Source organism: Alosa sapidissima, chromosome 18 (assembly GCF_018492685.1).
Source record: "Alosa sapidissima isolate fAloSap1 chromosome 18, fAloSap1.pri, whole genome shotgun sequence".
Classification (NCBI taxonomy): Eukaryota; Metazoa; Chordata; class Actinopteri; order Clupeiformes; family Clupeidae; genus Alosa; species Alosa sapidissima.
The window spans coordinates 3,978,276-4,005,708 of record NC_055974.1 but is presented as its reverse complement, the minus strand read 5'-3'; the positions used below and the strand labels follow the sequence as shown (position 1 = coordinate 4,005,708).

Sequence of the window (27,433 nt, the reverse complement as noted above, 5' to 3'; positions counted from 1 at the left end):
ATATGATAGACTTAATGATGAAGGAAAAATAATGAACAAAGAAGTTCCCCTAAATGTCAGAGTGTCTCGGCGTTCTGATTCTTGGCAACTAATGACTGTGTATGTTGATTGCCTGATGTCATTCAGGTGCTGTTCAATCTTCAGTAACCAATAGCATGTGCAGCTTGATCCTGAAGTTCTAATGGGGATTCGAACACTCAACCTAAGAAACACCAGTACAAGGCATTATCCCACTGAGCCACTAACAATCATACACATTGGGCAGTCACATTCAAATGGTGAAAATGTGTGTTGGTAAACACACAAGAAAAACTCCAAGCATACATTTGACAATAAAATGAAGGGCTTTCCTAAAAGAGTAACCCTGAAATCTTTTTGAAATTCTGGGGCAATTAGACATTTGTAGAGAAGAACACTAATGGATGAAATATAAATATGATAGACTTAATGATGAAGGAAAAATAATGAACAAAGAAGTTCCCCTAAATGTCAGAATGTCTCGGCGTTCTGATTCTTGGCAACTAATGACTGTGTATGTTGATTGCCTGATGTCATTCAGGTGCTGTTCAATGGTGTGAATCTTCAGTAACCAATAGCATGTGCAGCTTGATCCTGAAGTTCTAATGGGGATTCGAACACTCAACCTAAGAAACACCAGTACAAGGCATTATCCCACTGAGCCACTAACAATCATACACATTGGGCAGTCACATTCACATGTGAAAATGTGTGTTGGTAAACACACAAGAAAAACTCCAAGCATACATTTGACAATAAAATGAAGGGCTTTCCTAAAAGAGTACACCTGAAATCTTTTTGAAATTCTGGGGCAATTAGACATTTGTAGAGAAGAACACTAATGGATGAAATATAAATATGATAGACTTAATGATGAAGGAAAAATAATGAACAAAGAAGTTCCCCTAAATGTCAGAGTGTCTCGGCGTTCTGATTCTTGGCAACTAATGACTGTGTATGTTGATTGCCTGATGTCATTCAGGTGCTGTTCAATCTTCAGTAACCAATAGCATGTGCAGCTTGATCCTGAAGTTCTAATGGGGATTCGAACACTCAACCTAAGAAACACCAGTACATGGCATTATCCCACTGAGCCACTAACAATCATACACATTGGGCAGTCACATTCAAATGGTGAAAATGTGTGTTGGTAAACACACAAGAAAAACTCCAAGCATACATTTGACAATAAAATGAAGGGCTTTCCTAAAAGAGTACACCTGAAATCTTTTTGAAATTCTGGGGCAATTAGACATTTGTAGAGAAGAACACTAATGGATGAAATATAAATATGATAGACTTAACGATGAAGGAAAAATAATGAACAAAGAAGTTCCCCTAAATGTCAGAGTGTCTCGGCGTTCTGATTCTTGGCAACTAATGACTGTGTATGTTGATTGCCTGATGTCATTCAGGTGCTGTTCAATGGTGTGAATCTTCAATAACCAATAGCATGTGCAGCTTGATCCTGAAGTTCTAATGGGGATTCGAACACTCAACCTAAGAAACACCAGTACAAGGCATTATCCCACTGAGCCACTAACAATCATACACATTGGGCAGTCACATTCACATGTGAAAATGTGTGTTGGTAAACACAAGAAAAACTCCAAGCATACATTTGACAATAAAATGAAGGGCTTTCCTAAAACAGTACACCTGAAATCTTTTTGAAATTCTGGGGCAATTAGACATTTGTAGAGAAGAACACTAATGGATGAAATATAAATATGATAGACTTAATGATGAAGGAAAAATAGTGAACAAAGAAGTTCCCCTAAATGTCAGAGTGTCTCGGCATTCTGATTCTTGGCAACTAATGACTGTGTATGTTGATTGCCTGATGTCATTCAGGTGCTGTTCAATGGTGTGAATCTTCAATAACCAATAGTATTCGAGCTAGAGCCTAAAGCACTACCAGGGATTCGAACTCTCAACCTAACAAACATCAGCACTAGGCATTATCCCACTGAGCCACTGACAATCCTACATATTTGGCAGTCACATTCACATGGTGAAAAGGTGTGTTGGCAAACACACAACATCAAGAAAATTCCTAGCATACATTTGACAATAGAATTAAGGGCTTTATAAAAAAGAGTACAGATCTGAAAATGTGCACTGTTAATGGTATCCACATAATGATGGTTGTATGGTTGTTCACCAAGGGAAAAAAATTACTCATATAGGAATATAGGTGATATAGGAGAAATGGGCTGAGTGGTCGAACTTTATTGGTCTATATCTCTGAAATGGAAAAACATATCCAAATTCTTTTGATAACTTTTGTGAGGCTTTGTCTAAACATTGTCTGTGAGAATTTTGGTGAAGATTTGATAATTTTTGAAGTATGTGAAACTTTTTATGATGTTTGGCTTTTCTCTGAAATTGTGGCAAAAGTAAACATTTTTAGAGCATAAGACCAGGGTGAAAAAGATGCATCTGAATGTAGAGATTAATATCATGAAAGAATTTTGAGTCTAGGTCAATCTGGTAAGGAGAAATAAGCATTTTTGACAAGAGCGCCACCTTTGGGTGCAGTACCCCAAATTTTGGGTTATGGGTAGTGGGGGGTACTGGTAACAATACTTGAAAATGTTTAGTTTCTAGGACTTACGGTTTATAGGAATATAGGTGATCTAGGAAAAATGGCCTAAGTGGTCTAACTTTATTAGCCTATATCTCTGAAATGGAACAAAATATCAAAATTCTGATCCATAACTTTTGTGAGGCTTGGTCTAAACATTGTCTGTGAGAATTTTGGTGAAGATTTGATTATTTTTGAAGAGTGTGAAACTTTTTATAATGTTTGGCTTTTCCATGAAATTGTGTCAAAAATAAACATTTTTAGACCATAAGACCAGGGCCAAAAAGATGCATCTGAGTTTAGAGATTAATATTATGAAAGAATTTTGAGTCTAGGTCAATCTGGTAAGGAGAAATTAGCATAATTAACTTTTTTTTCCAACAGCGCCACCTTTGGGTGCAGTACCCCAAATTTTGGGTTATGGGCAGAGGGGGGTACTGGTAACCATACCTGAAAATTTGAAGAGTTTTGGAGTTACGGTTTAGGCAGCAGTATGACTTTTACAGAATTTTGGCCAAAAATGAACGGTACAGAAACAATAGGGGTCCTGCAGCTACGCTGCTCGGACCCCTAATAATAATAAGAAAAAATAGAAACACAATGGGTGCCTTCGCAGCTTCGCTGCTTGGCCCCCAAATATAGCTGCAAGCAGCAATGAGGGGGCCAAGCAGGCAGTTCAGCAGTCCAGAAGTCCAGATTTGCCATGCAACTCAATGCCGTGGCATCAGGCATATAGCATTAAGCAGTCACAACAAGTTCCATGTCAAACAACCCAAAATTGGCTGAGTTACAAGGTCAAGTTTCACATCAAAACATAACTGATTTTGTGTGGCTGAACCAGGGCTGAGTGTCGCCGCCCCCTCACCCAGCCAACCCACCGCCGCAATCGCCCCTGCCCGTCCCAGCCCGCCCCACCCTTGCACGCACGCATTAGAATCAACTGGATGGAACTCGCTGTCAACAGTTTCACATCAAAAATAAAAGATTGACTGAGATATGATCACACTTGCTGTGATTTAAATATAGAGGTCAACAATTGACGTCATAGGGTGTGTTGAACTCGGCTTGGCCCAAGGATTCCAATGATACCTCATTTTGCCATTCGGGTCAACAGGTCAAAAGTTACGTCCGTAAACACAAGTCCAACTTTGGCCTATTGGTGGCGCTAGAGCGCTTGAGGTGCCGGCATGAAACTTGGTGAAATGAATTATTGGACTGTCCCCAATTAGTGTGCAAAATTGTATAACTTTTTACCAGACGGTTCTATGGGCTGCCATTGACTTCCATTGCAAAATAATGTGCATCAGCAACTACTGGCCAAAATGCATTTTTGTCAATTACGGTGCCGCCTAGAGGTCAAATGTCACCAAATTTCTTGAGCGTCCTCCCGATGGGGTCTGAGGTACATGTACTAAATTTGGTTTTGATACATGAAAGCGTTGCTGAGATATGAAATCACTTCCTGTTTGGCGGCTTCGCCGCAAATTTCGATTGGCTGGTACAGGTCAATGCTTCTGTCAATTGTTCCAGAAAGCAATGCACTCATCAGGCATGGTCTGAAGATGGTCTCTACCAATTTTGGTGAAGAACAGATGAAATTTGTGACCTGCGAAAACTTGTACGTGTTTTTGATTAAACCCAATATGGCGGCCGAATCAATTACGATGACATCACAAGTTGGCTTGGGTCGGCCTAAGGACCTCCAACAGTATTAACAGACACCACTAGTGCATTTTAATTCTAAACACAACTGCAGCTACAGGCCAAAAGGCATGTTTCTTAATTACAGCGCCCCCTAGAGGTCAAAGGTCACCAGATTTCTTGAGCGTCCCCCTGATTGGGTCCTGAGTCCATGGAATAAGTTTGGTTATGATAGATCAATGGGTTGCTGAGATATGAGCTCACTTCCTGTTTGGCGGCTTCGCCGCAAATTTCGATTGGCTGTTACGCGCGAACGGTTTTAGTTCCGAAGACAAAAAGCAATGCATTAATGAGGCATGGTCTGTAGATGATATCTATGAAGTTTGGTGTCGATCGGACAAAATGTGTGACCTCTGATACGTTTTAAGTGATTTTGATGAAATTCAAAATGGCGGAAAATCCATCATGGCGGAAAATGACGTCATAGGGTGCGTTGAACTCTGCTTTGTCCAAGGATTCCAACGGTACCTCATTTTTCAAAATCGGATGAACAGGTCAAAAGTTACGTGCGTGAACGCACGTCCAACTTTGGCCTGTTGGTGGCGCTAGAGCGCTCGGGGTGCGGACTTGAAACTTGGTGAAATTAATCATGGGGCATTGCCTAATTAGTGTGCCAAATTTCACAACTTTTCACCAGACGGTTCTATGGGCTGCCATAGACTTCAATGGCAGAGGAAAGATGTGTAATAATAATAGGAAAAGCTAGAAACACAATGGGTGCCTTCGCAGCTTCGCTGCTTGGCCCCCAATAATAATAAGAACAAATAGAAACACAATGGTTGCCTCGCAGCTTCGCTGCTTGGCCCCCAATAATAAGAAATCATAGAAACACAATGGGTGCCTTCGCAGCTTCGCTGCTTGGCCCCCAATAATAAGAAATCATAGAAACACAATGGGTGCCTTCGCAGCTTCGCTGCTTGGCCCCCAATAATAATAATAATAAGAACAAATAGAAACACAATGGGTGCCTTCGCAGCTTCGCTGCTTGGCCCCCAAAAATGTGACATACAAATAAATAAACAAATTTATATAAATAAACGTGTCTTTGTAAATATATTTTCGAGATTTAAAAATAAATATGCTTGACTTTGTATGTGAAATCCATGGACATAATATACATAGACGCCGCATTGGCTGCTGGAAACAAGAAATGCGGCCGCCATCTTGGACCGGTCATACTCCTCGTTGCGTTGCAGCAGAAGACACAAGATGACAGCACTGTGCAGCATGTTCCTTCTCAAATCGGCGGACCATACTCGGGGGATTTACTTTTCACAAGTAAGATTTAACATAACCGTACTATTGGTTATATTTTGTGAATAGAATATTACCAGAGAGCTGAGAAGGAGCAATCTTTGATATTAGGCCTACTGTATGAAAATCGTAGCCATCTAGCTAGGCTATGTTTACTCGGTGTTCACCCGGCTATGAACTGAGACTTGATAAGTCATATTCCATAACACTGACTTAGATTACAACTGACACAAGAAGGCTATTGTAGAAATAAATCATACTAGATTTGGCCGGCGAATTTTACACAAGTGGCACAGACTAGCCTATTGGGCAATCGCTAGCTGCTACTTGTAGCCTAAGTGTGTTGGTGGTAGCCTCACTATTTCCTGAATAAAGTAACTTTTCAATAGCTCAACTTCTTTATTTATCAAGTAGCTTAGCCAGACAAGCTACACTTTTCTTGTCATGTGAAATTAGCACAATTTAAAGTAGCTTCCTATGTAGTGAACTAGCCTACTGCTGTGTTTGTGTTAGGCTACTAATACATTTGACTGGGTGGTAGTTTTGTGTAGTGTTTTAGCTCACTAAAATTTCGAAGTAGCTTGCCCAACGCTGTATTATTCACATGTCATTTACCCTAACAAGAATAAGATGCCTCAAATTCCTTTTCATTCATTTATTTATTATTTTGTATCTCTCCAGAACAACTGCCTTGTTCAAGAAGACTGTGAATGAACTGAACGGTCTCCTCACACCCCTGGAACTGAGGAAGGTGCAGCTCTTCATTGCAGTACTGCAGGGTATCTGCTACACTGTGACTGAATGTTTGATTTATGAGCTCCACCTTCATCACCTGCATTCGCCACTCTGTGTCCCATTTTCCCATCGTCTGGTTGACTCAGTCCTCTTTTATGGAGTTTACCCAGTTTACTATGCCATCTTATTTGCCCACCTGCTGTCTGAAGCACTTTTGTTCTCAGCCAAAGTGTACCCAAGCAATTTTAGCAAGGTGGGAACATACAAAATGACATGCACCAGTTGTCGAAATCATAGAACCAACTGCATGACGGTAACTCTGTCTCACTGAGCCTGTGAAGACACTCCCTGATTCTTTACTGATTGCAATGAACGGGTTGATCTTAGCAGTTTCTAAAATGTTTCTTAATTCCTTTTTATTTAATCTCTTCATTGGGGCTGGAACCTTTCTGTGAACTGTAAATAACAGATGCTGTTGATGAACCCATTGACACTGTACAAGTGACAAGTCACCTTTTTGTCTTGAATTGATGAACTGTTACACTTACTATGCCAAACCAATGTCTGTTTTTTAAGGATCAGAAACAAACCTACAAACTTGCACTTTACAATATTTATGGAACTTGTCTAACAAATGCTGTTGATATTGAACCCAGTTACTCCATTTCCTTTATGCCACACCAATGTCTGTTCATCACTTTATTTTTGATGGCACTGAACTGAAAATGTTAATGGATTTTTTTCTGTAAATTTAACTCATTAAAACTTGTATCAAACCAGTTTTTGTCTATGCTGTCAAACGTGGATTAGTTATGTTCCCAGTTTTTATATTGGATGTCATCACTTTATAATATATCATATATATCAGAATATTCTATTACTGTTAAGCCCACTATGAATATTAAAATACACACAACCATGTTTCCTGTATCATACAGCTTTTCTACTGGGAGGTTTACAACTTATTCTGAGTCAATTTACCCAAGTTTGTCACTAAACCATATAGGCCTACTTGGAAAACCCCTCAGATGTCTGAATGGCACTGATCTCACTTAAATGTTTATGGAACCTTTCTGTGGACTGTGAATAATGCTGTTGATGGAACTTTTCTGTCAACTGTGAACTATATTTAACTCATTAAACTTGTATCAAACTAGTTTTGTCTATGCTGTCAAACATGGATTATGTTCCCAGTTTTGATATCGGACGTCAGGTCACTTTATATCATATATCAGAATATTCTATTACTGTTAAACCCACTATGAATATTAAAATACGCTAAATCATGTGTCCTGTATCATAGCTACATGTATGACCTTTGCAGCAAATAAAACCGCGTGAGAATCTGTTCGGTATTCAGTGAGATATGATTAATTAAGTGCGCTGACAGCTCATCTCACCGGCCAAACAGATTACACTGAGTGGAGTGGATGACCGGTCCAAGATGGCGGCTCCAAATCTCGTCAGCGCTAGTAAGGAGTAGCGGTCGATGTGGCGTCTATGTATATTATGTCTATGGTGAAATCTGCATTTGTGAATCTCCTTTTTGCTTTTATGTCGATGACGTAATTTTGAGACATTCCTACAGCAAACCAAGATCCACAAATAAATACCACTAGATTTGAATGCAAAGACACCCTCCACTGAACAACCAGCAGATGGCAGTGTTGCACAACATGTCTAGCCTGGCTAGCGCCACCACTTCTCAATGAGACGTGGTCTGGGAACTAAACGTTCATTTTCTCGTATTTGAAAAAAATGCCCAGATCCGTTTATTGGGTGCCACGGATGTCTATCAAATGCGTCTGTGCATAGCTCATCATCGTCTTGCTTTCCCCCCTGTTCTGTGATTGGTTCCCTATCTCAGGCGAAAATTTGCTCCATGGTCTCCAGGCTGCCATAGCAGCGTGAATCAAATCGCGCGCAAGGCAGCATGGGAACACCCAGGCTAAATAGTTTTAGAAATTGTGCTATAAGAATCACGGTTGTGTTTAAGCATTCAGAAAAAACTGTAAGGGCCCCCCACTAATTGTTGCATATGTGTGTGTGTGTGGGGGGGGGGTTTCCTGTATTCTGGTGCATTTTGGGGATGGCCAATACTAAATTCAATCAGATTCATCCTGATTTGTTGATATTGAGGCAATGATTGAATGCAATGGCTTGGGCTTCAGGGCCCCCTGACCCCTTGGGCCCCTGGGCCTGGGCCCGGTAGGCCCGTGCAGTAATCCATCCCTGGATATGAAAACACCATTTTTAAGAAGGTGTGAAGAGTTAAGCAAGGTGTGTTAGCTTTTGCAAGAGAACTACAATGTTTTGCTGATTTGGTGAAAGGTTTTCCTATTTGTGTGTAGAGTTTTGCAAAAATAGCCATAGTTACAAAAAATGTGCTTAAAAGCAATCAGAATAAACTGTATAGCCCAATCGCCTATTTCTCAGTTGTGCAATAAAAGCAGTATCATCATAGCAGTATTATCATATCATCGATAATCGTTCACATTTTACTATAAGCTAATGACAACCACTGTCTTTCAGCTGGAGCTGCAGAGGAGTCTCCAGAACGCGAATGACTTGAGTATGAAATATCACTTTTTGAAAAGGGGAAAAAAGGCTAGAGGCTAGAGTTGGAAGAATTGTGTCTTGTTGCTGTAAAGGAGAACGCGGGAATGACTGCCGCTAAGAACCATAAATCAGCCTTAAACTGCATTAAGATGTCCACACGAAATGCAGCCTCATTTTTGTCAGCAGAAGTTTGTATCAGCAAATGTGGTTTGGGAAACGGGGACACAGAAGTGAAATAGGTTAACCTGGTCTCAGGGGCGCCACCAAGGGGTGGCCACAACGTAAATTCTGGCCACCCCTGGCCATGTGGCTGAGGGACGCAAAATGTGTCCAAATTTACACCCATTATTCTACGTTGAATTGCTCACGGAGTACTTATCACACATAAATTACACAGATATCACGTGAAAGAGCTTTCCCATGATATTAGCGGCTAGATGTTGTGATAAACGGTTCGCGAGAAAATTAACGTTGGATATACAAGGCATTTAAATCGTATTTCCATTGTGCACACAGCGCTTAGTCTATCTTCACATCCATTACTCTCGGTGGTATATCTCACGAACACCTTGAACAAACCATATATCAAAATAAACAGCAGACCTTACCAGGGCTCCGAACCGGTTCAAGGATTGAAAACGAAAACAGAAAACGAACGGAATTTTACGAGGAGCGGAAACGGAAACGAAAACAAAATGGTCTTCAACTGTTCCGGAACAGAAACGTTATTCTGAAATCCACAAAACCGGTTAATAACGTTTTTTTTCGTTCTCTATATATTTTATAAAATTTCACAAAAGCATATCCTATGTCAGGGAGACTATTTCCTGTTGTGCGAAAAACAAGCCCGCATCTACACTGTTAATGTGAGCTAACAAGCCACTATGTAGCCAACTACTGTAGGCGAACAGCCTAATAATTTGATTTCTGCAGTTTGAAAAAAAAAAAAAAACGAATAAATGGACCTTTGGTCCAAATGTGTATATTTTGTCTTGCTGTTGTAATGTAACCTATCCGTCTGCCACTTCGGATCTTAGGCCAGCTCTTAGCGTAGGCTACTGAAACTGATTTGGAAATTGTTTGTAGCCTATGCATAATAGTCTATTTTGCCTGTCAACGCCTTGTCGTTTTAAAGTCGGGATTTGAAATGTTTGCGCAATTATAGCCTATTCTATGTAGAAGAGTTAAACGGGAAATTTTAGATAGGCCTTGTCAGCAACAGACAGGTTCGTTTATAAACAGGGTTGGAATTATAGCGCAAGCCTTTGAAGATCTCCATATGGATAAAACAACCAGGTAAGGAGTTTAGCACGTATCCAGAAATATTTTTGATAATAAATTATTTATAGGCATAGGTTAGGCCTACAGTAAGTCTGTAGGCTATGGGATGGATAGCCCATCTGAATGTTTTTGGATGCCACCTGTGATTTATTATTTTTGGGCATAGCTACGGTATAGGCTAAATCAAGGGGAAATAATGAGTACGTCTATTCTAAGGTAAAGTCCACAAAAATAGACTTGATAGGCCCGCCAAACACTGCCTGTATTTTGCGTTTCTGAACCGGTCCAGGACCGATATGTTGGTGGCGGAACGCATGCAAGAACAAAAACATTAAACATAGGCCTACCTGAACCGTTCGGAACGGAACGTTTGAAAAATAATTTCTTTTTCATGCCCTGGACCTTACCGAACACGAGGATATGAAGCATACCTCTGTACACTAAGCGGATCCCAAGAAATTGCAGCAAAAAATCTACATGTTATCCAACTTTGGGCTGAAATTCTAATATATTCTATAGCAGCCCAAAATAATGAACTTGGTTTCCGAATCAAATAATCAAAAGTTGGTCATGTCATGCACAGATCAGCTGTGCTTTTGAATAGATATGTCTACCAGCATGCTTCAGGTGACACGATGCAGACACAAAGTATTTTTCCCTAATATAAAGGCTGACCTAACATATAAGCAACCATGATCACATTATATAGCCTATTCTATTCAGATATGGGTAGCCTATACGGTCTTGAAAAGAGCTCTTTTCCAAAGCTATAAATCATTTTTTGTAGGCTAAACATTAATAAGTCATATTATTTAATTGTGTTTTTCAGGTAATATCAATAAAAGTGCAGTTGTGTTGTTTTGATTGAGTAAATAGGCCTAACAATTACCCAATTACAGTTCCGATAACAAAATAATTATTTAAAAAAAGATTTAAGAAAATGCATTAAAATGGAGGATAAAGTGTTTTGGAGCTATACTCTTCTTATGTGTCCTAATGCCATCCCAGATAGCAAGTGGCTGGCGGACCACTGTCGGTCCATTGGGGGCATAGCTGGCGGGTTGCAGACAAATTGCCCAATATTTATAGCCTAGAAATCTAGACGCACCCTAGCAGCGCCAAATTAATTTGCTCAGCCTGTACGTCTAGTATCAAACCATAGGGATTTCTATTGGCTGACGCCGTGGACGTCATCCAATCACAGCGCTCTATTTTGTTAGAGAGTCTTAAGGCGGGCTTAACAGAATGGCGACAGTCCTGCGACAGTGAACAACAAGGAAGGTGGCTATGGCAAACGAAGAGCGGTTGTTTGAATCGGCGTTGGCGTCAACTTTGGAGGAGTTGGACTTGTGCTTTTCTTTGAAAGTTGAGCAACACAATGCACTTAAGTCATTCCTTTCGAAGAAGGATGTATTTGCCGTTTTGCCGACCGGATACGGATATGGTCGTAGCGCTGGCCTATTGCATGCCTAGGCAGTTTGAAAGACAATTCTCTGCCCGCCCTAAGAGCTGCGAGGTGAATGGCTCGATTCCAGACTATACATTTCAATGATATAGGATGGCCCGCCAGGCTACAATATTTAGCCACTATTGGTCTAAAATCTCTCATTTGTTCGGTTATACTCCATATATCATTTTATTAACTTTTCTTAATATTCATGACAAGTTAAATTTAAAGAGATGGTGGTCCAATGGCGGACCACAAGTGGCACGCCACCGGCGGCATAGGCCTACCACCAGTGGTCCACTATCTGCCAATCTGATTTTGCTATCTGGGATGTTTCGGATACATCACGCATGATATTAATTGAATGTCATGTCGCGCTATAGGGTAAATGTGGTTAGGCTATCGCAACAGATTAACAACTTCAATAATTGTTCACAATTAATATAGGCTAATGGCAACCACTGCCTCTGGAAAATAAACGAACAGTAGGCCTAGGCCGCAGATACATTGAAAGCACAATTTGAAGCCATCCCGAGGTGACAGCTGGAGCTGTAGAGTTGGAGTCTCCGATGCACAGGAGGACATTACTCTTAACTCAGGAACTTTACAATACAATCAATCATACCAAACCAGAATAAAATGTTATTAGATTCGGCTACATTTCCATCCCTTCACACATGTTGCATTGATTGAGAATGAACGTCCCAGAGTGGAGCGCTGTCTGCTCCCTGGGGTAGGCGCTCTGCTGGTGTTTTGCCCATCGGTTTTGACCCATGGGCAGAAAGTTTAAGGTTTTTCAACAGTGACGCTGCACAAATAGCTTTAGGCTATATTAGATGCGGGCTACTACCGGTATGGTTAAACCTCTCTCCATTTTCTTTTTTTGTGGTGGATTTTGTTTAGCCTATTGAAAGATATTTTGAGCCCATTGGCCCCCTGGCCACTGTGCTTCCGGTATACGTGCGGATGTGCACAGCTACAGACACAGCACACAGTAGACCTACTTTCACTTTCTAGAGTGCACATTCATCACGTGAAAGATGCTTCACCAAAACAGCAATCACAAATAACCAAATGAATCATGACAAATGTTGCCACAAACACATACGCCTATTAGAAATATCCGAAATGTCAAATCCGAAATGCTTCATCGAGGACTTTGTTCTTAATCCTGAACACTCAAACTGGGTTTGTAAATGTTGTTATGTTTTGTGCAAATGAGTGAGCACAACCATAGCTTTAGGTGAACGGAGATGCAGACCATCTCACCAATTCATTTATTTGCGCATATATTTGTGCAAGCCCATGGTCTGCGATTCATTTTCATTTAAAAATATCTGCATTGGTTCTGAACATTCAACTGGAAATCCAATTGAAATCTGACTGAAAGGGTCTATACCTATACAGAGATATAGCCTACTGCCTGGCCAAAAAAAAGGTCACCACCACCCATTTACAGTTTTTTACAACTGTTCCACATTTTCAAAACTCGTGTCTATTTTTCAAAACTCACAAAATGCAAAATGTCTCAAATCCAGTGCTCGAATTACGTGGGAGGGAGCGGAGCTCCCTTAGAGTGAGGACTGATCCCATGAAAACTATAAAAATGTATAGTAATAATATGCGTCCAAATTCACATCCATTATTCTCTGTTGAGTTGCTCACAGAATAGGCTACTTATCTCACATAAATCACACAGTCACATGAAAGAGCGGAACTGGAGCTTTCCAATGATATTAGCGGCTATAGATAACAGATGGCCCTTACAAAGAGCTTAGCCTGGCCAGAGCCCGTCTCTGGCCTGGCCTTAATTGCCTTCTTACGTACTTCCGCTCGATTTTCATCTCCCTCTACGAATTGTAGAAGCGCTCCTTGTAGAAGCGAAGCGTACCAAGGGGATAGCAAATGGCCAGGCTACAATGAATGAGCTTACTGTAATAGTAAAATTAGGCCTACACTGAAAATAGCCTAGGCCTCAAAGGGTACCTACTGTACAATTCATTGAAGCCCTTTTAAGGTGTGATGAAATTTTACCTACAACCCTGGGGGCTAAGCCCCCCCCCCTGTCTTTCAATCCTAGTGACGTCCCTGTCTCTTACCATTAAAGACGTTAAATTAAAATATAGGCTACTACTGGATATAGACCTACCCTGCGCTCTTGATCACAGCATGACTGCACCACCACACCACTAGACTATATGAGCAAACCGCATACGATCGATTTGACAGCACTCACAAGTCCGAAGTCACCCTGCTTTGATGCGAGTGTTTTGTCTATTTAAATAGGCCTCCATTGGGCTAGCCTACATGGTTTGATATGTGCTGAAAAAGTCCTGTTTGCTGTTGAACTTGCGCTTCGCCTCTTATGTTTATTGACAAACCCATAAATTATGGCCCATAATACAGCCTACTTCAATGATTGTGTGAATTGATCTGTAGCTATCCTCTGCCTATGGCGCCGACTAAATTGTTTAGACTATTTCTTTATATTGTGAAATTGAAATGAAATATGGACTATTGCAATCAATAATATGTTGAAATGAATTAAAAGGAATCAATTTCTATGAAAAAGCTCTGTCAGTTGTGTGCGTGTGTCAAGTTAAAACCTAGGCCTACCGTGCGCATACTGCGCAAAAGCGCCACTCGCGCCTAGGCTATTTAATTGTATTGCCTTTAGGCTATGGGCGGGATGTGCCAACTTTTCATGAGATAGAGACCCCGTTAAAGTGGCAGTTGGCAAGTCTGACAGATTGAGGGGACTTAGCCAAAATTTTGAATGTTTACAACTAGGGCTGTGACTTTACGTTCGAAAATCGATTGCACAATCGATTGGACCAAACAACACAAGTTTCGAAAAACTAAAATAGGGAATCGATTTTAACCAAATATGTACACTATTAATTTTAAACGAATTAAACAAATAAAAAGGTAGATGTAACAAAATTCACAAACAAGAATATAAGAATATAAAAGAATTCTGAAGTGCAGTAAACATTGCGAAAGCTAAAAAGAAAATTCCCAACAATTTTACGCACCGGAAACAGATGTTTCAATCAGCTGCTGTGCTGCTCGTGTTTTGCCAAAAAATGGAGGACAACGTGATCAACCTGTGCGACATGTAGAGAGACGAGTGATAGGCCCTAATAACTTGAGGAGTTCGATGTAGAAGTACTTCGGATTTTTGGTCTATCAAACTATGGAGAAGAACAAAGGAGTAGGCTATGCAAACTGTGCAATCGAGTTCTACATAGGCGAACTTTGTTTGACATTTCTAATCGTAAACACAGACACAGCTACGTTGAAGCCTGCAGTCATGTTTGTTACTGATGTAATGGCAGTCCACTCGGCTTATTGTTTTTCGAAAACGTTGCACTCCTGTTTGTCATTGTGCACGAAAGTTCACACCAATAAATCATCAGAAATATTGCTGGCTTGCGTCTACAAGTGCCCTCTTTACGTTCGTCCTAATGCCTGTTAGTTGTTTGTGGATTAGCCTATATTTGGTGTTGAAAATGGAAACGTCTTTAGACATTAAAAAAAATCGATTTAATGAACAATTATGTCTCAAAAATCGAACAGGATTTTTTCACAAAAGTGACAGCCCTATTTACAACTCTCATGCCCCTCCCCTACTAGCACCGAACACCCTCTCAAAGTTTGTGCTCGTCAGTGCGCACCAGACTGACAGTCAGATCTTACACAGCCCTGCTCTGATTGGACCAGAAGAACCGGGAGCTGTGGATTTTTGCAAAACAAATAACAGGCTCTAGGTGGAGGTAGAAGTGCAGGGTTTTTTCTAAAACCGCCTGATTTATGTTGTTCTGTCGGAGCATAGTGTCGGTTTCAGTGAGTATGATCAAAAACATCTTGCCAACTGCAGCTTTAAAGACAAAAAGATAATTCGAGCCCTGCTCAAATCTCCTCGCCACACAACACGGAAATAAATGACGTTGCAGAAGCTTGTGGAAACTATGCCACAGCGAATGTGTGCCATAATCAAAGCTAAAGGCGGCCCCACAAAATATTAGAGTATGTGACCTTTTTTTTGGCCGGGCAGTGTATAGCCTATGATAAGTCAATGATTGGATGGTGTTCAGTAATGAGTGTTTTTACATTGAGGCATGAGAGTCAAGTTACTTCCTGTGTTAGATTTTTGTGTAGGTAGGCTACAGTACAGAATTGTGTGTGGTGTTTTGCTAAATTTAGGAAATTGAAAACTGAGTCAACCAGTGAGAATTATTGTATGGTTTTACAGATTTGGTGTGGGGTTATGGTTTTGAAAGACATGTTTAGGAAATTGTGTGACAAGCAAAGATTTAGTGTGTAAGCAGTTGGAAAAAACAGTATAGGCAGAGTGGCCACAGCAGAATGCACATATGAAACGCAACACAGCAGCCACAGAACACAGACGGAATGCACACACCATACAATGTATTTTAATGCAGGATATAAACTTTTTCCATCATCCTTGCCACATTATAATTTTTGCATGGAGGTGGGTCCCCATGTTTTGAGGAAGGTGGCTTCAAACAGCCTGTCATCCACTTCCTCTACCCCATGGCATTCTGTAGCATTTGCAAGGTGGGTGGAGTAAGCCTCAGAGCGGATGTGTGTGTGCATGGGTTAACGAGAAACTTGGGTCAGATGATGCCAGTTGAACACAATATTAAGAATTACTGCAGCACAATATTTTAAAAAAAGCTGCTCCCTGACTCTCCACATAGGTGCCAACTCTCACGCATTGGCCGCGAGACACACGCATTTGATTAGTTTCACACACTCACACGCCACACCCCCGATTTCTCACGCTGAAGTGTCAACCCGGTCGGTCAGATGCCTGAAAAATGAGTTTAGCCTATCTATAGATCTACCTGTTGAGCCACGGTTATGCTTTCAGAGACGGTGAGAGGGTTCAAGAGCACCCCCTGTCTGTGGAATTTTATAAATTTTCTCTCATTTGCGATGCTACTTCAGAAGCCGTCCCAAGCGCATTCCCCCCGCATTTCCCCGGCTTCAGGTATGCTTTGAGTACTATTTTTCACGCTGAAGTGTCAACCTGGTAGGTCAAATACCTGGCAGATGAGGTTCAACTAAACTAAACCTATACATATGATATCACTTTATTGTGATAAATGGTTCGCGAGAAAATTAACATTGAACCGATGTGCAATTTAGGCTAATCATATTTGCATTTTGCACACAGTGCACACCCATTACTCTCGGTTTAATATTTCACTAACCCTTCACACAACACGTGGCAAACCCAATATCACAATAAACAGCAAACCGTAACGAATACGAGGATATAAAGCCTCTGTGCAATAAGTGGTTCCTGAGTAATCCGGTTTTGAAATTGCAACACATTTCTACATAGCCTCATTGGGGCGAAATTATAATGTATTCTAATGTAAACTATTTGTCAGTAGGCCTACATACATTTTTGTAAATTGCTCAGCCATAGATTATCCCACTATGGTTCTTATATTGTCAGGTTCCAGCCAATCCCATTACAGATAAATTACTATATTTATATTGGCATGCTTCCTAGTGACATTAATGCAAAAATATGACGAAAATCAAATAACGAGACACAAATATTGATATAAAGCCTGACATAAGCCATATGCAAACATTCACATCATGCAGATATGGGTACATCCTGAAAAAGGAATAGCATGTAGGCTATAGGCTATGGCCATTACAATGACCAATATATTATCTTAAATAAACTAGCTGAATAACACAGGTGACCACTTCTGCATAATTTCATGGAGTGCTGAAATGTACACACATTTTTGAACATTTCTGAACTGTGAAATGTAGCATATGTTTTTGTGGTTGTGAACTTATTGCAATATCACCATAACTATTCCACCTGTGTGTGCATGGTTATAATTCTGAAGTGCAAAATAGCTTAGGCTACAGCACAAATATTTCCATAAAAATAAGCAAGTCTGACCTCTGAATTTATTTTGAAAGTGCACCTAATTGATGCATTTAAAAGTTAAAATATACAAACATTTCTTAAATTCTTACAAAACACCCACCCACTTTTTAAAATTGTTAGTTTGGACACCCTCACTTTTGCCGTGCGAAATACCAGTGCTGTTTTTAGCATCTGTTTAGCGCTTCATTGTCATTTTCATTGGATTCACGGTTTAGTTTGATATTTAATTTACTTTTGAACTGTTAGATTATATTGTTAAATGTTGGGACTGATGGGCACTGAAATCTGGGGAGGTATTTGATGATCACTATTACGTTCCATGTAGTTGAAAGAGTGTCGGGATTTCAAACAAACCATCCGCTTTCATGCGTTCATTGAACGTCTGCGGTGCTGTAATGGAAACCTTATTGCGTAGCCAAGTAGCCTATTGAGTTATTTTTAAATTATGCATGATTTACTTTTTATTAATTTCGTAGGCTGGCTTTATTTTGTTATATAGAAGTATCTAAATAACCTGTTAAAATGTACCAGAATTCAGGAAATTGCATCTATTCCAGTTTTCTGGGGGAGGACCCCCATACCCCCCCTCTGAAATGTCCCACCCACTTGTGCCTCCGACGCCCATGGACCTAGTAGTAGGCTAGATCCCTTTGATACCAATGTTCATTTAACTCTGGGACCCTGGTCCCAGGGATGGATTACTGCACGGGCCTTCCGGGCCCAGACCCAGGGGCCCAAGGTGTCAGGGGGCCCTGAAGCCCAAGCCTTTGCATGGAATCATTGCCTCAATATCAACACATCAGGATGTAGGCTATGAATCTGATTGAATTTAGTATTGGCCATCCCCAAAATGCTAGCCTGACGAGCCAGACCCACATTAAAATGTAGGGTCTGGGCACTCACCATTCGCAGTGCTCAGTCTGAGGGGCGGGATAATCGGTTGTCTTTCAAATTCCCTCTGCACGCAATAGGACAGCACTGAGTCCCATGCGTTTTCCCACCAGCGGAGCTAGTTGGCTAGTTCAAACTTTTGCCATCTCAAAACAAGCTTAACTCGTGTCACACTGTTGGCCAACAGCAATATCCATCTTCTTTGTTTTCAAGTAGCAGGGAATTCAAGCCAAACCGTTGCAAGTCTGCCATCAATCATTATGTTATGCCCCCCTAACGACTCTATAGACGATTTGATTGGCCTGATAGAAGTTTAATTTTTCGAACTCACAAGCCAACGGAGAGTTGCTAGACTAGCCCTGAAAGCAAATGTAATTTGCTGCCGCTAGGGTGTGTCTAGATTTCTAAGCTACCAAAATGCACCAGAATACAGGAAATCACATCAAACAAATGAAAAAAATTCTGGGGGAGGACCCCCAAATCCCCCTTCCACATATGCGACAATCAGTGGGGAGCCCTTAATACATGTGGGCCCAGGGGCCCGAAAGTTCATAATCCGTCCATGCCTGGTCCCTACACCTGAGAACCACTGATGTACGTTTTTTTTTACTGTACGGTATAATGCTGAATGAGCCAAACAAAAATTTCCGCAGCAAAATTTTGGTTGGCCCCACCAAATCTCACTCCAAGGTTTTTTGAAAAGTTGGCAGCCCTGTCTCCATATTGTATGTCTTATTGTGTTGCAAAGGTCTAATTTTGTCAATTCTAATCAAGATATAACATCATTAGCCTACTAAATCACTATTTACAAAAATGTGCGCACAATTGATTAAAATGTGCACTCGATTGATTTCATTGAGAGCACAATTTTAGAAAGATGCTATTTCCATAACCGGGAGATACGCGCTTCCCCATGACAGCAATGAGTTGTTAACGGACATGAACCAACTAAGACATATAAAATAACACATACTTGAAGTACCATTCATGATATGTTGTCAAATATTGAAGTTGTGGGAAGTTTACATAATTTAAGCTGTATGTTTCATTCGTCCCCCATGCTGTTTCATTTAAATTGTCTCAGCCAGGAGGATGAATGAAACAAAACGCACGTTCGACTTCTCCTTAAATAACTTTTGAACGGTTTTGTTCAGAGCTGTAAATGCAACTGTATTTGACAGAGGACAGATGTAGGTTGCTAGTGACAAAATATTAACTTTCAGAGTTTTATGATGTCTTTGTAAATTACGTTTCATTAGAAAGTGTTTCATTCGTCCCGGTGTTATACGGTAACTGGCTTTCATGTTAACTGGCTGGACTGGACTGTTTACTTTGCCTCTGGAGTTAACGTAACCGCCCCCTTCTCTTGCAGGTGTGTTCAGCTGATGATGTAGCCTCCGATACCTGGCTAGACAACCTGACACTTCCAACGCCGACACATCGTGTTGTAAAGCTTTATTAAACAACAAAGTGGAGCATCACAAACATTTCTATTTTAACTTCAGTTAAACAGACGAATCTGCGGCCAGGTATCGGAGGCTAAATCATCAGCTGAACACATCTGCAAAAGAAGGGGGCGGTTACGTTAACTCCAGAGGCAAAGTAAACAGTCCAGCCAGTTAACATGAAAGCCAGTTACCGACACCGGTGTTACATGGCTGGCTCCCATGTTAACTGGCTGCGTTGATGACGTTTCATATTGATGACGAGCAAAGATTCTAGAACAGAGCTCTATTCTAGAATCTTTGCTCGTCATCAATATGAAACGTCATCAACGCAGCCAGTTAACATGGGAGCCAGTTGCCATGTAACACCGGTGTCGGTAACTGGCTTTCATGTTAACTGGCTGGACTGTTTACTTTGAGCCAAAGATTCTAGAACAGAGCTCTGTTCTAGAATCTTTGCTTTGAGTTCTGTTCTAGAATCTTTGACGAGTCTTTGACAGATGTGGCCGCTTGCAGATTTGTCACTTTCTGATACACTAGAGACGCACACAAATATGCATGACATGTTTAAAAGTCAAAATTGTATGTAGTACTACATGCACTGGATCATGAATATGCCACCCAAAAAACAAACACCTAAATAGCATAAATTAACTCCACGTGGGTATCGAACCACGAATAAATTGATTGACCTGCTTACTTGGTAATCCGACGTCTATCCACTTGCGCCACGAACCAGCTGACAGGTCTCTCAGAAATTGACTTTAGTTGTATGATTAAAAGAAGTCAGCTAATGTTATTATAATTGTAACAACTTAACATAGCTGCTCATGTTATCTGGCTACCATGTTATCATGCTACCGTTGCCCAAGCCATTTAGTAGGCCTTCAAAGTATCGTGGTTAAGTTTTACAAACGTTCCACTGAGGTTAGGCTGTGGCCACCCCTACCTGAAGTGTCTGTAGAGCCACATGAACGTCAGCAAATAAATCAAATAAAAATGTGTTGCCTAATTGTGTATCCTTTTGTTCAGCCTATTCTTTTAAGAATTCAGTTCATGAAACACAGGCATTGAAACGCACACTGCAATGGAGAAGTCTATAACGTGTCCGTATTTTACACAAAGTTTGCGCACAGGGAGAGTCAAAACTCTTAGGCTTATAGGCTATTAACGGTAATGTTGCTGACATGTAAACATGGGTTTGATGTTTTTTTGATATTTTATTTCCTAAAACGCAAGTTAGTGCTTCTCCTGTGGCGCAACGGGTTCCATATTGCTTTTTCACGCAGTCGACATGGGTTCAATTCTCCCGCTCACACGGTTTTTATTATTATTTATTTATTTTTAGACCAGCAACGCTTCCTCAATTAGGCTACACATACTAGGTGGCCACAGAGAGCCTGACCAGCAGTCAGTGAAATGTTTGAAAACTTAACCATGATACTTTGAAGACCTACTGGCTTGGGCAACTGCTGTAGCAAGACAACACCATCAGCCGTGTTAACTTGCTACAATCATCAGCTGACTTCTTTTAATTGTATAGACTAAGTCAAGTAAATTTCAACGTGACTTATCAGCTGGTTTGTGGCGCAAGTATGTAGATGAATGGTTATCATGTAAGCAGTTTCGTTTAGGAAGCAGGTTCGATACCCACGATGAGTCATTAGGCTGTTTAGGTATGTATTTTTTTGGTGGCATATTCATGGTCCAGTGCATGTAGCGTAGGCTACTACAGCCAATTTTGACATTTAAATATGTCATGCATATTTGTATTTGGTCGTCTCCAGTTTCCATCAGAAAGTGACAAATCTGCAAGCGGCCACATCCGTCAAAGAAACGTCATCACTCGTGAAACGTCACCAACGCAGCCAGTTACCTGTTCTCCCTCCCCTACAATGACACGACTAAACCTCCGAAATAACAAACACATACACAGAGACAGACATTCCTGTCATTATACTGTAGATTGATCTTACCTTTCCCAGGTTCACTTTGAGTCTGCAAATCATCAACAAAAGAAAAACAGCTAATCCAGTGATGTAAATCTGGGTTATGTAGTCCAGATTTTGGGAAAGTCTTAAATCTTGTGGAGTACAAAATCGTCAAAAGTTCATAGCAGGCAGCCTCTCCTTTACATATCACCTGGTCGATCATATATTTGGATCCATCAGATGTCTCACTGAAGGACTTAATATAGGTAACTTGGTCTTTATCCAGCACTTTGTGGACAAGCAGTTTGTTGAGAATTACAGAGAGATTCTGTAAACTTTTCTCAAGAAGAGCTCGTCCCTTCTTTATAAAATCGAGGGCAGATTGTTCAGTGCTTGCCATGTTCCTGAATCAGTTTGAAATTTGAAAAGGACCTTGAAGAACATAATTCTTATCAAGCTATTAGACAGAAATCAAGTTTCAAGCCCATGTCAGCCGCTGACCTGCTCATCAATAAACACCTATAGCCTACAACTGAACGCTTCCAACAGTTACTACTACTACAGTTACAGTTGGGCTATTGATCGGTGCGATTTTTTTCGAGGAAGTGTAGGCACGTAGCCACTCCCGGGACAGTTGAAACACCAGATTGACAGCTGGCCCAGCCAATCAGAATTGTTAGAAATAGGCTATGCAGGGCTCTCAAGTGTCACGCATTGAGCGTGACAGACTCATTTCAGTCTTTTGTCACGCTCTCCCGCCACACATTGTATTTCTCACGCAGAAAAACTATTTATATATTTAATATGCTGCCGCAGCGCCCAAAATGTCTCTATGGAACAGGCAGGAATCAAGCGCGTCTCCCCTGGAGTTGAGCCTGCCACTTATCAGCCAATCAAAAATAACGAGAGGGGCTACACAATAGCCAATCAGAAAATAGCTCTATTGTATCTGGGTAAGATTTATCCTGGAATTGTTGAACGTGAATTATTGAACGTGAACCTATTACTTCTTCCAAAGTTTCGTTCACCTTGGAGCTTCGAGCATCATTTCATGGTATCAGCACAGAGTAAGTTATCTTTTAATGTTACAACAAATCCACAACTTGTTTGACACAAACAATGACAACGTGACTGCTGCTATAGAGAATGTTTCCCAGATAATTAGCATCAGTTGTTCATGACTGTCTGTAACTTAGCCAACAGTTTCACAGCCTGTTCATTGACAACACTTGCTCAGAACACGTAGCCTATGCCTAGTCATACGTTCGTTCACACGATGACTGACATATTGTCACATTCTAAACATCTCTATCTCCAAATAGGCTTAATAATTTTATTAACACTAAACAAATTAAAGTGTATTGCATAGCCTATTGTTATAGGTCACTTTTAAAATCATGTCATATTATATAATTATATCCTGGCCATGGATGCATTAATCATTGCATCTGTATTCAAAAATGTCAGGTAAAAAGCAATTAAGCATCCTCTCATTCACCCTGAGAGGAAAGCCCCCTAAAAGGTCCAGGTTAGTGGATGCTCAGAGGTGGTGAAAAGGCCCATTATTGAATTGTCAGTGTCATGTGTCAGATCTTTTCTTTTGCACATCTGAGCAATTATAAATTATACTTTTGCCCCATTTTGACTTAGGAGGGCATTGCTCCTACATACTTTAGCCAATAATCAAATGCCTGCTCTCTTTTGGAAAGCTGAGACACTGTTGGAAAACAATTAGAATAACTGTGTGATGTACTGACACAAGTTTAAGTGTGCTATATAAATAAATATGACTTGACTTGACTTGACAAAGTTACAAAGGCTAGATTATTATTTTCTTTTTCTACCGGATAACAAGCATCTTTGAACTGACCACATTTCAGCCCTCTAGGTCTTGAGTCCTAGCATTAGGTCTTGTCATGCTGTGTGCAAAAGTAGATCAATATAGAATGACAACATGAGTACTTTAGACCATTATTTGCCAAGGTATGCTCATGCATTTTGTAAAATGCCCTATGAAAAATCCCCACTTTGGGTTATCCAAAATGCATACTGGCAAACAAATGCTTACTGCATATGAACCCCTTATAAGCATAATTAAAACGAACTTAGAAACTTCGTTCAAACTTTGTAACGTAGGTCTTCAAACGGACCAAGCTGCTATGTTTTTTCAACTTTGAAACTTTTATACTTTTTAAACTATTAAAGAAAAACTTTTTAAAAATACCCATAGACTTAACATTGTGATTGTGACATCACAATACGGCTATTAAGCAATTAGAATCCTATGCCAGGTGTTCAGGCCACCTGCAGCCTCAGGCTTTAAGCATACAATTTGGGTCAATTAAGACTACACATCCTATTCAACTGTTTCCTCTGCCCAAAATTGTTTCAAAATAAAAGTCCTCACTACAATAATCCACTGTTAAACAATTTAACCCATTAAACTACTGAACTTTTTACATTCAACTTTTAAACGGTCTACTTTTAAACTATCATTAAACTATCTATCTATTAAACTAGCTGTCTATCAACAACTTTTAAACTATCTGAATTCAACTTTTAAACTATATACATTCAACTTTTAAACAGTCTACTTTTAAAAACTATCATTAAACTATCTATCTATTAAACTAGCTGTCTATTAACAACTTTTAACTTGTCATCAACTATGTCAACACTTGTCATCAACTATGACTCCTACCCACTGTAGCTAGTTAGCATAGTTAGCATTTTTAGCAAAACTGCTAGAAAACGTTAGCCTGGAAACTGACTTCGCAGAGAGTCTGGCCAAGATCCATAGGCGTTCGTTTATTTCCGGGTGGGAGGGCACAGGTTTAAAATCATTGGAGTTCCTTTGAACCGCTTTGAACCAATCACTAACAACCGGCGTTTCGTCATACAGAGAAGTTTCTCTGCAGCACGCCTATAACAAGCACGGGTGCATCTTATCAGCAAACAATCACACGTTTCATCTGCGTAACTCTCGCCAAAATGCATCATATAGTGTTTTGTGAATGTACCCAAGTCAAACTTTCATAATGCATAAGTACGTCCAAAGCGCCACTTTTAAGCTTGTATGCGTTGTCGTTTTCTGGTGAAATTACCTTTTGAATGGGATTCCTATAGGGCTACTACTTTTTTGATTCAATCGCGTCAAAATAGCTATTTTTCAAATACTATGAAGGCTCGACACAACATGAAACTTTGATCGAAGTATCATCAGTGTCTCTACACATGAACTCGAGCATTGAGAACATTGTTGGTGTACACAGAGTTTACTAAAAGAGAGGTTTTGAACAACTCGCTTGTTTTTTCTGATCGCTGCCATCTTGCAAGGAGTGAGTTGTCCAAAATCTTTCTTTTTAGTAAACTATGTGTACACGAAAAATGTTCTTAATGCTCGAGTTCATATGTAGAGACACTGATGATGCTTCGATCAAAGTTTCAAGTTATGTCGGGCCTTCTTAGTGTTTGAAAAATAGTGATTTTGATAGCGACCATGTAGCCTACTAAACTAGAGTTTGACTCGGGTACGTTCGTAGCCTATTTAGCTGACGATATAACATCCTACTCCACTTCGTTCGTGATACTCCTGTTAATAGGCTAAACTATTATTCACATTTGCTCAAAGATTTCATAAATATAAGCCCTTTTCGCTCCCTACGTTGATGTATTCCAAGCGATCTGCTTCAGGGGCAGGGACGTAGCTAAACACCATCCCTGAGTACGTAATCGCTCTCAGGGACGCCCTCTGTTCGCTGGTTGGTCGGCTGCCGAAGTAAACGAGCGTGAATCAACCTATTCCAGACGGAGTACTGTAGGGAAAAGAAATCGACCGGAAGTACGTAGACAGGCCAAGGCCAGGCTAAGAAAACGTTAGCTAAGTAGCATGGTTAGCATTGCTAACATTTTTAGCAAAACTGCTAGAAAACATTAGCTAAGTAGCATGGTTAGCATGGCTACCATAGTTAGCATTGCTAGCATAGTTAACATTTTTAACAACACTGCTAGAAAACATTAGCTAAGTAGCATGGTTAGCATAGGTAAAAATGTTAGCATAACTGCTAGCAAACATTAGAGCCATTCCAACTTTCAGTTATCGTCAAATATCTACCTATACACAGCCATTAAACTATTTGAATATCAACATTCATTAAACTTCCAGTCTATCAACAACTTTTAAACTATTTACCTTCAACTTTTAAACGGTCTACTTTTAAACTATCCACACAATGGTGTTTCCTGTACCTGCAGCAGGCCTTTCAAGAGGCACACAGTGAGGAGTGGGCTAGGAGATCCATTGACTATTTCACAGATTGTGAAATTCACAAAAGATCCTGCCTGAAGCTACCCTGGAAATCCAGAGTTCTCGCGAGAGCACAATGGAATTGTCTCTGCGAGACACTCTGGCCATGAGCAATGATGAACGTTACTTTTACCCCGATATGGCCTAAGAACAGCGAGGGCTAACCTGTCCCAGGGCATCAGGAAGGCAAAGAAGGATTACACAGACAAAATAACACACTTCAAAGACAGCAGAGACACACAGAGCCTGTGGCAGGGCATACAGGCCATCACTGACTACAAGCCTGCGCCACGGAGCTGCGAGAACAACAACACCTCTCTGCTAAATGAGGCCATCCTTAAAAATATTTTCGTTTGCCGTAACCCGACCGACCCTGTCAATTTAGAACTGACCCACATATTTATTTTTTCCCCTTTTAGTCCGACCGACTTGCCGGTTGTAAACTTGCGTTAAGACCGACCGATTATTTTTTTTTTACTCTAAACAACCAATACAAATAAAATACTATTTATTTTAGTAGGCCTAAGTATTGTGAATATAAATTGCCTACATACAAACGTAGGCTCTCTTAAATAAAACCCTGTGGTGTCATCTGTACACCATTGGTTTACGCATGTCACACTATGGCCTATACGCTTCGTTTCATTCACACAAACATCTCGACAACGCTCATTACTTGGCACGAAGTTCTCGAAGAACTGTGCCCAGATCTTTTCCCATTCCTTCTCACCTCTAGTCTAACGGTGACCGTGTTGAAGAATTGAAATTGGTTGTGGTCTATTCAGTATTTCTCAAAATATGGGTCCGCAAGACTGATGGTCCGCGGAGTCGTGGAGTGAAATTAGGCCCGGTTCTTCGTCTGATAATTTGCTGCGAAGTTGATAAAGATACCGCGGGCCGACAAAAAAAAGAAAACAAACGTTTCTGCTATCGATGTCATTAAACATGGAGCCATACAATAAAGTGGTGGTATGAGCGTTCATTCAATGCAGGCGTCTGCGCGAGAGAAACTGAAACTAATCGATAACGTTGGTATCAAAGCTTCGCTTCAACCTGTTGAATGCTATTTAATTGTTTAACGACACTTGATAGAACGACGTTGATTTTTGGAACTTCCATAGAAACAGAGCAGAGACTGTATAATACACTGTATAGCACTGAGTATTGTATAGTCAAATTTGAATATAACGTGGCCAAAAGCTATTGTAGCCTTCTTTCTATCTGTTAAAGATCAACAGATCAGTGATTTACGCCTATCTGCTCGCCAAAAAAGCTGGTATTGTGTTTCCTGAATCCTTACATTCAGGCATTCAAATTAAACTTCATTAAAA

At 40.4% G+C, this 27,433-nt stretch overlaps 1 protein-coding gene across 1 annotated transcript in view; it reads right to left on the bottom strand.

The window, feature by feature from the left end:
• Positions 1-22,292, bottom strand: part of LOC121690195 (protein NLRC5-like) — a 240,402-nt gene extending 218,110 nt beyond the window's left edge. Inside the window, exon 1 of the mRNA XM_042070620.1 lies at positions 21,842-22,292. Coding sequence (XP_041926554.1) covers positions 21,842-22,196 — 355 coding nt within the window. The 5' untranslated portion in view covers positions 22,197-22,292. The remainder of the gene's footprint in view (positions 1-21,841) is intronic.
• Between the last annotated feature and the right edge of the window lie 5,141 nt (positions 22,293-27,433).